The sequence below is a fragment of the Gordionus sp. m RMFG-2023 genome, chromosome 2, assembly GCF_954871325.1.
Source record: "Gordionus sp. m RMFG-2023 chromosome 2, tfGorSpeb1-WG-v2, whole genome shotgun sequence".
NCBI lineage: Eukaryota > Metazoa > Nematomorpha > Gordioida > Chordodea > Parachordodidae > Gordionus > Gordionus sp. m RMFG-2023.
In genome coordinates this window covers 3,624,529-3,636,843 of record NC_088776.1, presented here as the reverse complement: position 1 = coordinate 3,636,843, position 12,315 = coordinate 3,624,529, and the positions used below count along the sequence as shown (strand labels likewise).

General features: G+C 26.5%; 1 protein-coding gene and 1 long non-coding RNA gene across 2 annotated transcripts; one reads left to right on the top strand and one right to left on the bottom strand.

Moving 5' to 3' along the window:
• The first annotated feature begins 334 nt into the window (after positions 1-334).
• On the top strand, positions 335-799 carry LOC135925279 (uncharacterized). Its single transcript, XR_010571602.1, has 3 exons — positions 335-464; positions 500-611; positions 653-799. It is a non-coding gene; the product is annotated as an uncharacterized LOC135925279 (long non-coding RNA).
• A 2,211-nt stretch (positions 800-3,010) lies between these two features.
• On the bottom strand, positions 3,011-8,961 carry LOC135923779 (uncharacterized). The gene is made up of 6 exons (XM_065458715.1): positions 8,825-8,961; positions 8,647-8,785; positions 8,422-8,602; positions 7,921-8,380; positions 7,473-7,651; positions 3,011-4,573 (listed from the first exon to the last, which is right to left on the bottom strand). The coding sequence occupies exons 1-6, from the start codon at positions 8,914-8,916 to the stop codon at positions 4,023-4,025; spliced, it is 1,602 nt and encodes a 533-aa protein (XP_065314787.1). The 5' UTR covers positions 8,917-8,961; the 3' UTR covers positions 3,011-4,022.
• Positions 8,962-12,315: the final 3,354 nt, after the last annotated feature.

Below are 12,315 nucleotides of genomic sequence, written 5' to 3'. Positions count from 1 at the left end.
TGTTAAAATAATTTTGTTTTTCATTTTATTCTATTGATTTAAGAATTTTTTTTAATGTGCATTGCTATAAGGAATTATAAACCATTCCAAAAAATTATTATTATAAATGTCAGCCAAAGATCTTTTAGCATTTAGCAAAATTCTCTCTTCTCATTCCAAGCTGACAATATGGTCATTAAAATGCATCTTGAAGAATCTTCCATTACAAAGCTTGTATCACGCCATTATGGCTTTCCCATATTGATAATTTATATAAACAAATGAAACTTGAAAACTAATTATTTAATTTATAAGAATGAAACTGAAAAGATTTTATATCTCCTCATTTGTGTTCATTCATTCAAACCACTAACTTTCAAATAAAGATAAAGAAAAGAAAGATCTGTTCAAAAATTCTACTTCCTACCAAGTTTTAAATGAATAGGAAAGGTTTTCCTGATTTCGATCAGGATAGCTTTGATATCGTAAAATTTTTAAAATATTCAATATATTTTTTTAGGTCAGTTTAAAAAGCGATTTTGATATGATTAATATATTAAAAATTGCTAAAAAAATTGCCATATCGGCTTCCAGCGTTAGTATTACACGTAAACATCTTATACAAGCTCGAGGTATTCTTATATATACTGTACAATAATAATAAATTAATTAGAAATTTACAAAAAATTTGACAAATAGAAGTGAAACCATTGATGTCACATGAAAAGATTTTTTTAAATTGGAAATATTGTTGAATGAGCTATTTTTTATTAAAGCATGTATTTATAGAATAATTTTAATAAAGTTATTTAATTTTATATTTAAATAGGATAGAGTACAAGTTTAGTATTTATTATATGATATCATCATTATCTTTACTTTTATAATAAATGCAGTCTAGGAGTGGGCCATGTAATGTGATGATTTTAAAATCTGGACTTAGCATTAAAATAAAACTTAAAATTTTTACCAGTGGCAAAGTAACAAGCTACTACCAGTGAATTTTTATTAACGAGACAATCAAAAATTTTAAGATATATTAATAATATTTATTTTTTGAATAAGGTGTCCAAGCACTGAATTATTGAATATATTTTTAGATTTTAATATTTTTTTTAAAATTGAAATTCTTGTTAGATTAGAATCTATTTTGTCTTATTCTGTTACAATAAATTTATTCTTTCTAAATATGATAACTATATTCTGCACCTATGATGGAACTTGTTCTAAGTCACAAAAAGCATCTATTACCAACAAATATACTTTAAAATCTTCTAGGAGATATAAGCAAGATTCCCAATTTTTGCTCTTTCTTTCTTTGCTTTATTGTGCTCTTACCCCTGTGATTACTGAAGTTAGGATAAATTTCCATAATTTTTGATGTTTCTTTCTTTGCTTTATCATGCTCTTACCCCTGTGATTACTGAAGTTAGGATAAATTTCCATATTTAAAAATTTTTTTATCCATATGGTATATAATAAAAATTCCCATTTTTTAATTAAACACCTTATTTATCATTCTAAATATTAATCTAGAATAAATTTCATTTAAGTTTAGAAATTACCAATAAATATTTTAGGAAATTAAGATGTAATATTTGAAATTTGCTATTGAGCTAGTTATTAGAAAAATTATGAATGCAAGTATTGTTTTTTCAAATTTTTTTATAGTTTGTGTTCCTTCTTTTTTCTATAATTACTTGTCAAAATTTCCTGAATTAAAGTATATTTTTAATAAATTTCGAACATGATTGCAATGAATAGATAATTTTTTAAAATAATACAAAATTTTGATTGAGCCAAAGGGATGTTTGTTCCTCCTAATTATTTAATATATTTTAAATATAGGTAACTTCCAGAAGAAGATTTGCAAAAAAATGTCTTAGCCATGAGTCTTCTTTCTCGTGCCCTGCTTCTATTTTGTTAGCTTTACAGGCTATATATTATCTTCTATTTATTTATTTTTAGAAATTTTTGCGGTGTTGTTTTCCATGAATTCAATTACGAATCTGTAAGTTTATTTTAACTAAAAATATGCTGGCTATAATTTTTTAATATAAATTTAAAAATTATTAACGAGCTGTGAAAAAAATTATTTACCTTCTGATATTCATTGGTATTCAGTCACCATTCATCATTTCCAATTATTAACCAGAGACCTTGGTTGAAAAAATGGTAAGATTAGAGCACTTAGTTGGGGTGGGGAGTGGGGCTGTATTTGTATTTTCAGAAGTAGCCTTTAAAAAAATATGAATCCATTTCAGTATGTTCATGATCAGAATTTGGACCAAGAACCCCAAACAAATCAGAACCCTCATAACATTACCAGAAACTTGTTTGGACAAAAGAGCAAATGTTTTTATATAAATCGTCGCCTGAGGATTAGATTAATCCGTCTTCACTTTTCGTAATTATACGACCAAGAAATCTTAAAAATTAAGTTTCTATTGTTTTCAAAAATTTAATAAATATTTTCTGATTTTTTATAAAGAATAGGATAATTATAAAAAAAAAATTGATTTGTTTTTTTTTAAAAAAAGACATTTTCGACCAAGTGCATATGAAGTCTTGTTTAAAAGGCTCTATTTTTTAAAAAAGGGGTACAATATTTTAGCCAAAAAAATATTACACAAACTCGAAGATTTTCCTCGTGGATGGCAGAAAGATTTTGGCATCTGTTAACGAATCTCGGGGCTTACGTAATATTTTTTGGCTAAAATATTGGGTTAGCCGTTTTAAAAAAAAATCGGGTCCTTGTTAATATGGTGTAAAAATTTAAAAGATATCGACACAAAATAAATTTATTTTAAAATATAACTAATTGACTATTAACTTAATAAATTCTATATATATATATATACTTTTTAAAAGTAAATAACATCAATATTATTTAGTGAAAGAAATAATATAACAAGTAAGGTAAAATTTAAGTTAATATAATTCTAAATATATAAACAGTACTTAATCTACTCCACAATTAATCGCGAAATAGGCACACCGAACAAAATAATTTCTAGTATCACCACCATTACAGTCCTCGTTATGGTTTGCACATTGACTAGTAAACTACTACAATTCAACCACCACAATTTTATTATATTTGAAATTTCAGAAATAAATAAAAAACAATTAGATTATTCCATCTCCACTTTTTCTAATTTTACAGCCAAACAATATTGGGTTAGTCGTTTTTTAAAAAAAATCGAGTTGTTTAACACGGAATATATATTAACCTAATTCTCAGGCGAACGAAATACTGTTTTGTAGAGTGATTTCTTAGCTGCCATAATTTCTTACCCTAGCAAATCAGAATTATTCCGTTGAAATAAAAAAAAACCGTAAAATATAGTGTTGTTAAATGGCTCGATTTGAGCCTGTTATTTGAAAACGGCTAGCTAAATATTTTATCCAGAATAATATTATCCAAGCCTGAAGATTTTGGTCACAGATGGCACGAAGTTTTGGACATCCATTAGCGAAATCTTGAGGCTTATAGTCAATATTTCGTGACTAAAATATTGAGTTAGCCGTTTTTAAAAAATCAGCTCAAATCGAACCATCTAATGACACCAGTAAAATGGAAGCGTTTGAAAAATCATTTACTGCTCAATACTTTCAATTTATAAAATTAATTCAGAATAGCCTAGACCAGGTACCGTAAAAAATTTTTTATTAAAAATAAAAATCTGTACCGAAGCTTTAAAATATATTTTATTTCCGAATTCAGTTGACGCCTAAAATTCCGGCCACAACAGGATCCGATATGATAATTTGAAACACGAAGCCCCAAAACCGCGCCAAATTTAAGAACCGATATCCATTTTTTTAGCAATCTTAGAAACCGGAACTGTTATATTATTTCATATCAAATCGAATATTTTTTTACACGATACAAATAAAAATGTTATACATTATATATTCGCGACATTATTTCTAAATTTGAGGGGCCCTTTAATTATAATTTTAAACTCTTGAAAATATTTGGCTATAATTTATCAACGTCAATAAAGTATTGCAACGGAACATATTCTTTAATATACAATTTAAATATCGCGATCTATAACGACTACACAAAAAATCGTAGAATAGTAATATATGAATTGAGCCGAGGTCAGCTTAGGCTTCTTGTCTCTATCCCCTTGCGTCATTTCATCTAAAATCAATCGACTGCGGTGGTCATCCGGGTCATCATCGCCAGGAATTGAATCCGGGTTTTTTCCTGCTAAATTTAAAATCTGTTCAAAATCTTGGGGATCATTCGTATGTTTATATCCAAATTCTCTGTAAAGTATTGTGTCATTTCTTGGGATAGCATCATCATGATTATCCGCGCTTTGTCCCACTTTAGGCTCGTCTTCGAAAGATTTGTTTGACGTTTTGACCTTGTCGGCATCGTAAGTTTGGCAACCGGGAGACTGGTAAGCGATCTCTCCATTGCCGAAAAGGCCTACGATAGGAACATCCGGAAAATAGGAGTGGAACATAAGACTCTCGACGTTTTGTTGCCAAGAGTAAATATGTTTACCCCTCCCTATGCAGGAGAACATGAAGGCGAACGGGTTAAGGTGTCTATCGGCGAAAGTAGATGCTAAAGCTTTTTTTTCACAAGGAAAACATAAAAATTTGAATACTTCTTGATAAAAAAATCTATGGATTTAAAATTTATTGAAATTTGTAATACCAAATAATTACTATAATAAAAATTATTATAATCAGATCAGGGTCTTCTAAACATTTAGCTATAGCATTTTAGTACGAAAAGTAGTTTCATAAAGTAATGTCACTAAAAAAAATAACTTCGTTTTTCGCTACTATCTTCGGATAAGTAACGAGTAAAAATAACGAAATATTTTTCTTTTGAGTAACAATTACGTTATCTTTTAGCATATTTTAAATATGTAAAAATTTACTAAAATATGCGAAATTATTAGTGCTGTAAACATTACTATAAAAAGTAACGCGTTACCTCTAGAAGAAGGTTTATTTTATAAATATATATATATATGTATTTTTTTTTAAATTTATTTAAATATTAATTTTAGCCGAGTGTTCAGAACAAGTCAAAAACGATTAATATATGAAATTAAATTCAAATTTTTTTTTCCGATTAGCATTTGTCTTTAGCAGGTTAATTTTTTTTCAAAAAAAAATGCCCGCTTACGCATATTTTTATAAAAAAGCCGCATTCATAGGTGCCATCTATGAATTGATTCCAGTGAAAAAAATTCTCCCCTAGCAGAGTTGTTAAAAGATACTTTTTTAATGGATCTAGATACAGATACATCGTCTAAAATAATATCTAGATACCGATATTTTAATCAAAAATCTATCGAGATACAGATCCCACATTTTTATATCGATACAGGATCTAGATACGTATCTAGATCCTTTAACAACTCTGTCCCCTAGTCATGCAAAAATAGCTCCATTTGGGCCGATTTTTAAAAATGACTCACTCAATATTTTCGCCATGGCTTATAGTGGCGGTCCAAACCTTTCTGCTATCTATGAGCAAAATCTCCCAGGGCTTACATAATATTTATTTTGGATATAATCTCTCGATTCCACTATTTTTAAAAATAGACCCACACTACTGATCACCATTAGGAAAATACTATTTAACAGCTAATTGATTTTTAAAATCTGTTTATGAGAATCAATTATTCTTTATTAAAATCATTATTTCTTAGATTATTATTAAAATTTGAATTAAAGATAAAATTAATATTAATAAATAAAAATTGATCTCGTAAACAGATTTTAAAAATCAATCAGCTGTTAAATCGCGATCGCAATCGCGCCACTATGAATTCAAGGTAACGCACCAACAAAATTGAGCCATGTTCGTTTATCTGATTAAAATTTTTGAAGATTATTGCAAAACAAATGTTAAAATTCAAAAAAAAAATGTGTTTGTAACAATAATGGAACTAACATAATAAAATAAAACGATTTTATTTGGTAAATTAGAATAAATTTATTATATTTTATATCAGATACCCGTAAGGCCTGGCCCGTAAAAGAAATATAACGATGCATTTGGGCTTAAAACAAAGCTTATAAAGATCCTGAATTTTGGATTTAAGATCTTAGGGGGTTCTACTCCCCCTTTTTTGGAAGGTGACAAGAACTTATAATTTAAAAACTTTTAATATTCGAATAATCTAGAGTGCGATTATCTTATATTTATTTACAAACGGGAATAATAATGAATGAAATAAATTAATGTGTAGCATGATTTAACAGCTAATAGTTTGGAAAATCTTTTGATGAGCTAAATTATAAAATTTTTTTGAATATTAATTATTTTATCTTTAATTCCAATCATTAAATGTTAATTAATAAATGGATACCCATCTCATTAAATCAATAAGTTGTTAAATCACAATAAATGTAAATTTATGCACACATATTGCCGGCCTAGAATTGGAGTGCTACACTTGCGCAAATGTTTAAAGTGAGAAAATCAACATGAAAAATTATAAAATCAAAATATAGGAAAAACTTTATTGATCAATTTTGACAGAACTATAACTTTGGGCAAAAATTAAATTTTTTTTTTAAATCTAGTTTTTATTTTTATATATATATTGGTAAATAAGTTTATTATCCACTTCTAACTCAAAAATTTTGAAAATGTCGAAGTGGAAAACTCCCTTGATTTGATTTAAAGTCCTCTATTTATGTTAATTATAAATGAGATAATCAATTAAGGTTCAAGATCTATTCATAAATTTGCTGGACATTTTTTTCAAATATATTCAATTTTTTTTCAATCTAGACAAACAGAATGAATGACACTATCTTTTTGAAAAAATTTATATATTCGATTATGAAACAGTCTGATTTAAATATTATCATATTAAATAAAAATTTATCTTAAAATACTTCTTTTTTTTCATTTTATACAAATCTGAATTCTTTACAATATCATCTTTTTTAAAGATTTAAAAATCTAAAAAAACTACAAGATCACGTACTTTTAACTCAATTAAAGCAAACTAACTCATAATTTATACTATTGTATGATATAAAACTAAACTCTTACTCCTTAGTATAGTTGGGCAATCACTATATTTTTAGCAGTTTAAGTCCTATTTTTAGCCTACTAAAAAAAATCGGCTGAACCAAGTTTTTAGCCAAAAACTATCATTTCGGCCTTGGGGTTTTTCTTAAAATGATAGCAGCTCAAATTTGGAAGAAACTAAAATAAAGCCATTACCTAACTATACTAATTAGTGAGTAAAATAAAAATGGGATAAAAATTAAGTGTTTGGTTTTCCTTATAATTTTGACCTGATATTTTGTTCTAATCCTAACTCAGAAACTTCAAAATCTCAAGTAAGAGCACCCCAATTCTAAGGTAGTCACCACATTTTCCTATTAATTAAAGTGAATTTAATCATCAACTATAAATTAATAATTCAGTATACAATAGATTCTTGTTGTTTTTTTAATAGAAGAAAAATGTAGAATCATTTTAAAAAAATAACCATTATAGCTGTTTTTCAAATGTTTGATTCTATTCCCCAGCGAAATCTGATCTATGCATGATGAAGGGATAATTTCTAGAAGCACATCTTTTATCTGTTCCCCTCTCAAAAAGATCAATAGAATGCTTGGTGCTAACCTTTCAAAAATTTTGTGGTGTTTTATTCTATGGGAATCTTCTCTATCATATATGTTTTTTTAAAATATATTTAGATAATGCAAAACTGACAAGTTTTAAAATATTCTTACAAATCATATTATTATTGATATATAAGAAATTATATTACCAAATTTAGATAAATATGATCAAAGTTTGAGTCTTTTCAATTTTAGATGCAAAAAATTGTGTCAAATAAAATATCTGGAAGTATATCATTATGGGTATCAGCATAATACCTTAAATTACAAAAGACTTTAAAGTAAAGATAATATCATAATTATAAGAATAACCTATTTCTAAATGTATGAGAATTATTAGTTAATATATCCAATCCATCTACAAGTGCACCAATTATTTTGATCTTGGAATTGTTGCTTTCATAAGTATCTCGTATTATTATCAATATTTTTCTTAATATTTGAGTTTCTATGATAGAATCAGCAAAGAAGAGAACACATCTAGCATCAAATGGAAAATCTGTATGCCTCTTGTTTGAAAAATATTTTGCTAAATCAAATTTGCATTTTGATTTATTTTTATGGTTAATAAAATGTTTAATATCCTTTCTAGGAATATCCAACATTTCAAAATTTAATCGTTTAGATTTAGTGGCAGACAGATACTTGTCCTTGGCTAAATGATTTCGTGTCGAAAATAAGTAGGAAGAGAAAGATTGTGAAGATTCATATTCAAATGTACTGCAAGTAGAATATTTTCCATTATTATATATATATGGATCATAGGAAGTGCCTAATAAAATTAGGTATAAAAGCTTGTTTATTATAAATTACCTATAACTCCATCTGTAATAATATATAGAATAATACAATCAGCTGGCATTTTTAATTTGAGATAATTAAATAATGATGGTTTAATTTGTAAAGGTTCTCCAGATTCATTTATTTTATAACATTGAGCATATAAATTATAGGATATGATAAATATGGCAAAATCTGGATATATAGGTAAAGTCTAAAAATAAAGGTTTATTTGAAATACTGTCTATAAAAATTTACTTCGGCTATTAAATCCAAATAATTTAAAGATATATATTGTTCGAGTAAGCTATTTTCGCGAAAAGCATAAAGAGCACAAGAGATCCTAGATCTCTTTTCCAGTATACTATTTATCACAGACGTCCAAAATTTATTAACTCTATTTCTTTTTAAATTTATTTAATAAATAATATATTACTTTTTAACTTCTAAAAGATATTTGGCTGGATATTTATTTAATATATTTTCCAATATGATAGGATTCCCAAATATAAGTTCATTCAAATCCATCTTTTTAAATCAGTCGTTTGACCGAATCTAAAATTTTGCTAATACTTCATCATCCCGACGATCTAAATTAAATCTATAATAAGTCATATAAGCAACGCCCTTTCGCTACATATATTACATCAAATCAATTTTTGTTATTACTTTTAATATTTTATAAAGTACCTTATATTATATGTAAATAATATATGTTCTATTATTTTAGTACACAAATGTTAATTTAGAATTAATAAAAATATATCATTATTTTTCTTATTTTAATCTTAAATAATAAACGTTAACGATTATAATGATAAAAGAAATATTTAGTATACAGAATATTTAGGCAATTAAATTATAGTAAATAATATGTTGTGGAAATATATCTTTATTCATTTGGATAAATGCTTATCATATTGATAAATATTGAAGATTTTTTTGGTTAGGTTGCTTTTTATTTGTTTTTTATAGTAATTTTTTTTAATGTTCACGAACAATTTTAGTAAGTAAAATATTGGGAAGTTTGTAACAGGCGCCTAACCAGCCCCCCCCCCCCACCCTCATCGCGAATGCCTGTAAATATCATTTCAAGGTAATAAAAATTTTCCCACTACACAGCCCTCACCCCAAAAAAATGTAAACCAATATATTACGAATTTGAATGATAAATTAGTAAAAATAAATTAGTAAAAGTGAATAACTTTATAAATATAGATCATAATTCAAGATCTTTTAAAAAAAAAATCATTTTTATATTTGAAAAAAGTGAAAAACCAAGATTATTTTTATAATATAGCTAAAGGCCTACAATAAGTAGACCTAAAGAAAGATCTCCAATAAAATTTACCCCTTCCCTTCCTTAACAAAATATCTGATTCATTTGTATGTAGGGTAATAATATTTTATTATAAATTATATTAATGGCTATGCGATTAAGTAAAACATTTAGAATATAATAATTTAACAAATAAATTTGTCTCCAAAACTCGGACCTGGACCCAAACCCTTTGTTTTTGTCGAAGGATTCACAACCCTGCTTTACCCTATTCTCGTTTATATCTATCAAATTTATTTGCTTCTAATTAATTTAATACTTTGAATCATTCATCGGGGGGTCATTTTTAGAATTTTCAAAAAAATCTGATTTGATTGGAGTTGCATTTCAGCGTGTATTGAATTGCTCTGGATATCGATTAATTTCTCCCCACATTTTCAGAAAAAGATCATATCTTAAAAAAATTCACTATTTTTTAGAGTTCTCCAAAGTTTTTAAGGTGTTGAGCCCCTATTCATTTCCTCCTAATGACCCTACTATAATGAATTATATTACTATACTAAACCAAAAAAAAATGACAGTGTATCATTTCTAATTTATTTTAAAATTCCGATATCTTTTATTTATTAAAAGTATATATATAAATTATATAAAAATAATAATAATGATGGTAACTATAACGACAAAGATAATAAACTCTATATAATGTTTAACTGGAATTATATTTTTACGATAAAACTCCCGTTTTTAGTGGTAAAACTGGTAAATGAGATATAAAACCTAAAAAGAGGGTGATTAAGAGAAGAGTTATTATCAATTTAAGGATGAGGATAGTATAAAAAAGAAAAGCTTTTTGATAGGTTAATAAATATAGTAAGAGAGATAATTGCTTCAATAATTATTTTAATCAAATAAATATGAGGATAGTAATAGACCAAGAAGTCCCGCTGTGATTGTTAAAGACCATTCAAATGCCTATGATTGATAATAAAAAAAATAAAAGCAAAACAGATTGTACGATAATTCTAAAATATATATAATTAAAGAAAATTAGCCAAATTTTTAAATCGCCATTATTATATATAAAAATTAAAAATAAATATTATATATTTTTAAAAAAAAATCCTGGTAGGCCTTGGAAATAGCACCATCTCTGATATTTATTAATATAAAAAATAATTTTTTTAAAAATTTAAATTGTTTTATATTAATTATATTTTATCTGTTCCAGACCCTATGATTAGTTGCTTTTCATCCTATATCTGAGAGGACGAATAGCAATTCCTCCAGATGCTGCAATACACAAGTGTCTCATTATCGATAACTATAAAAATCGAATTGAATATCTTCCGCCCATATTCACCTCGACATAATTCTATTAAAAAAACTTTTTCGGGGTCGTGAAAAACAAATGAACATATAAATTCCACGGTAAAAAAAATGGAGATCAAATAGTTGTAAAATTAGATTTATCTATAAGCAAAACAATAATAATTAAAATAAATATAACCAATTTATTTTAAATAATAAAAAATTTTTTTTAAAAAAAACATTAAATACCACATTCCCAAAGATATAATGACCAAATCATATCAGGAACGCATTTGGTGGTTACAGGTTTTTTAGTTGGTCTAGTTATAACCAATACTTTGGTCTTTTTCGTACTGAATTGATCAAGACCATCGCCAGCACCCTTAGACGCCACCTTTTTTTTCAACAAGGCTCTTTTCACCCTCAACGCTGAATTTTGGTTATGTGGTTTATATTCAAAAATTATATTTATAATTTATAATTATAATAAAGATGGCAATAAATATAACACAGTTTTTTACATATGAGTTTTTCAAACGTTATAATTAATTATTTAAAATTATAATCCTTTTTTTTCTTTCTTTCTTTCTTTCTTTCTTTCTTTCTTTCTTTCTTTCTTTCTTTCTTTCTTTCTTTCTTTCTTTCTTTCTTTCTTTCTTTTAACAATTTTCTAGCAAAACAAATTCCTAATCCATACTGAAAACCTCTATAAATTTTAAATGCTGAATAAATTAATAACCCACTAAAAATCTGTACTGTTAGAACCCCTGCGTAGTAAGCTTTCTAGCCCCGACCTAACTAGTAAACAATATTTTTATATGAGTTCGAGTTTCCTATCCCCCATTCGTAAATCATTTTTTGCAGGGTTTTCTGCACCCGAATTCGGGTGCTGTTTTGAACACTATTTAGCGGAAATCTGATAATAGGGAACTTAACCTAAAACATTTTATAAATGAGATCGAACCAGCCCCGGTCCAGAACCCTCTTTTTTATTTTTGGTAGATATAATAATATATTTGAATTCTTAATTTATAAAAAAAAAATTAACAAAAAGAAAAGAGGATATTTCAGATCTCTAGCTTCACATTATTTATATTTAGTCTCTACCACTTTAATAAAAGAATTAATAAATTTTTAATGTTACGTTTATTTATTTGTACCATTCAAATTAACGTCTACAACATCGTTTTTCTGACGGGAAGCTATTGATTCCAACATTTCCACCTTCTCCTTAGATACCCTTTGCTTTAAGTTTTCTCTTTTTTTATTGATAAATTTTTTTTAAAAAAAAGTAATATAAATCATATTCCAGAAACCGGAAATAAGAATATCTACAA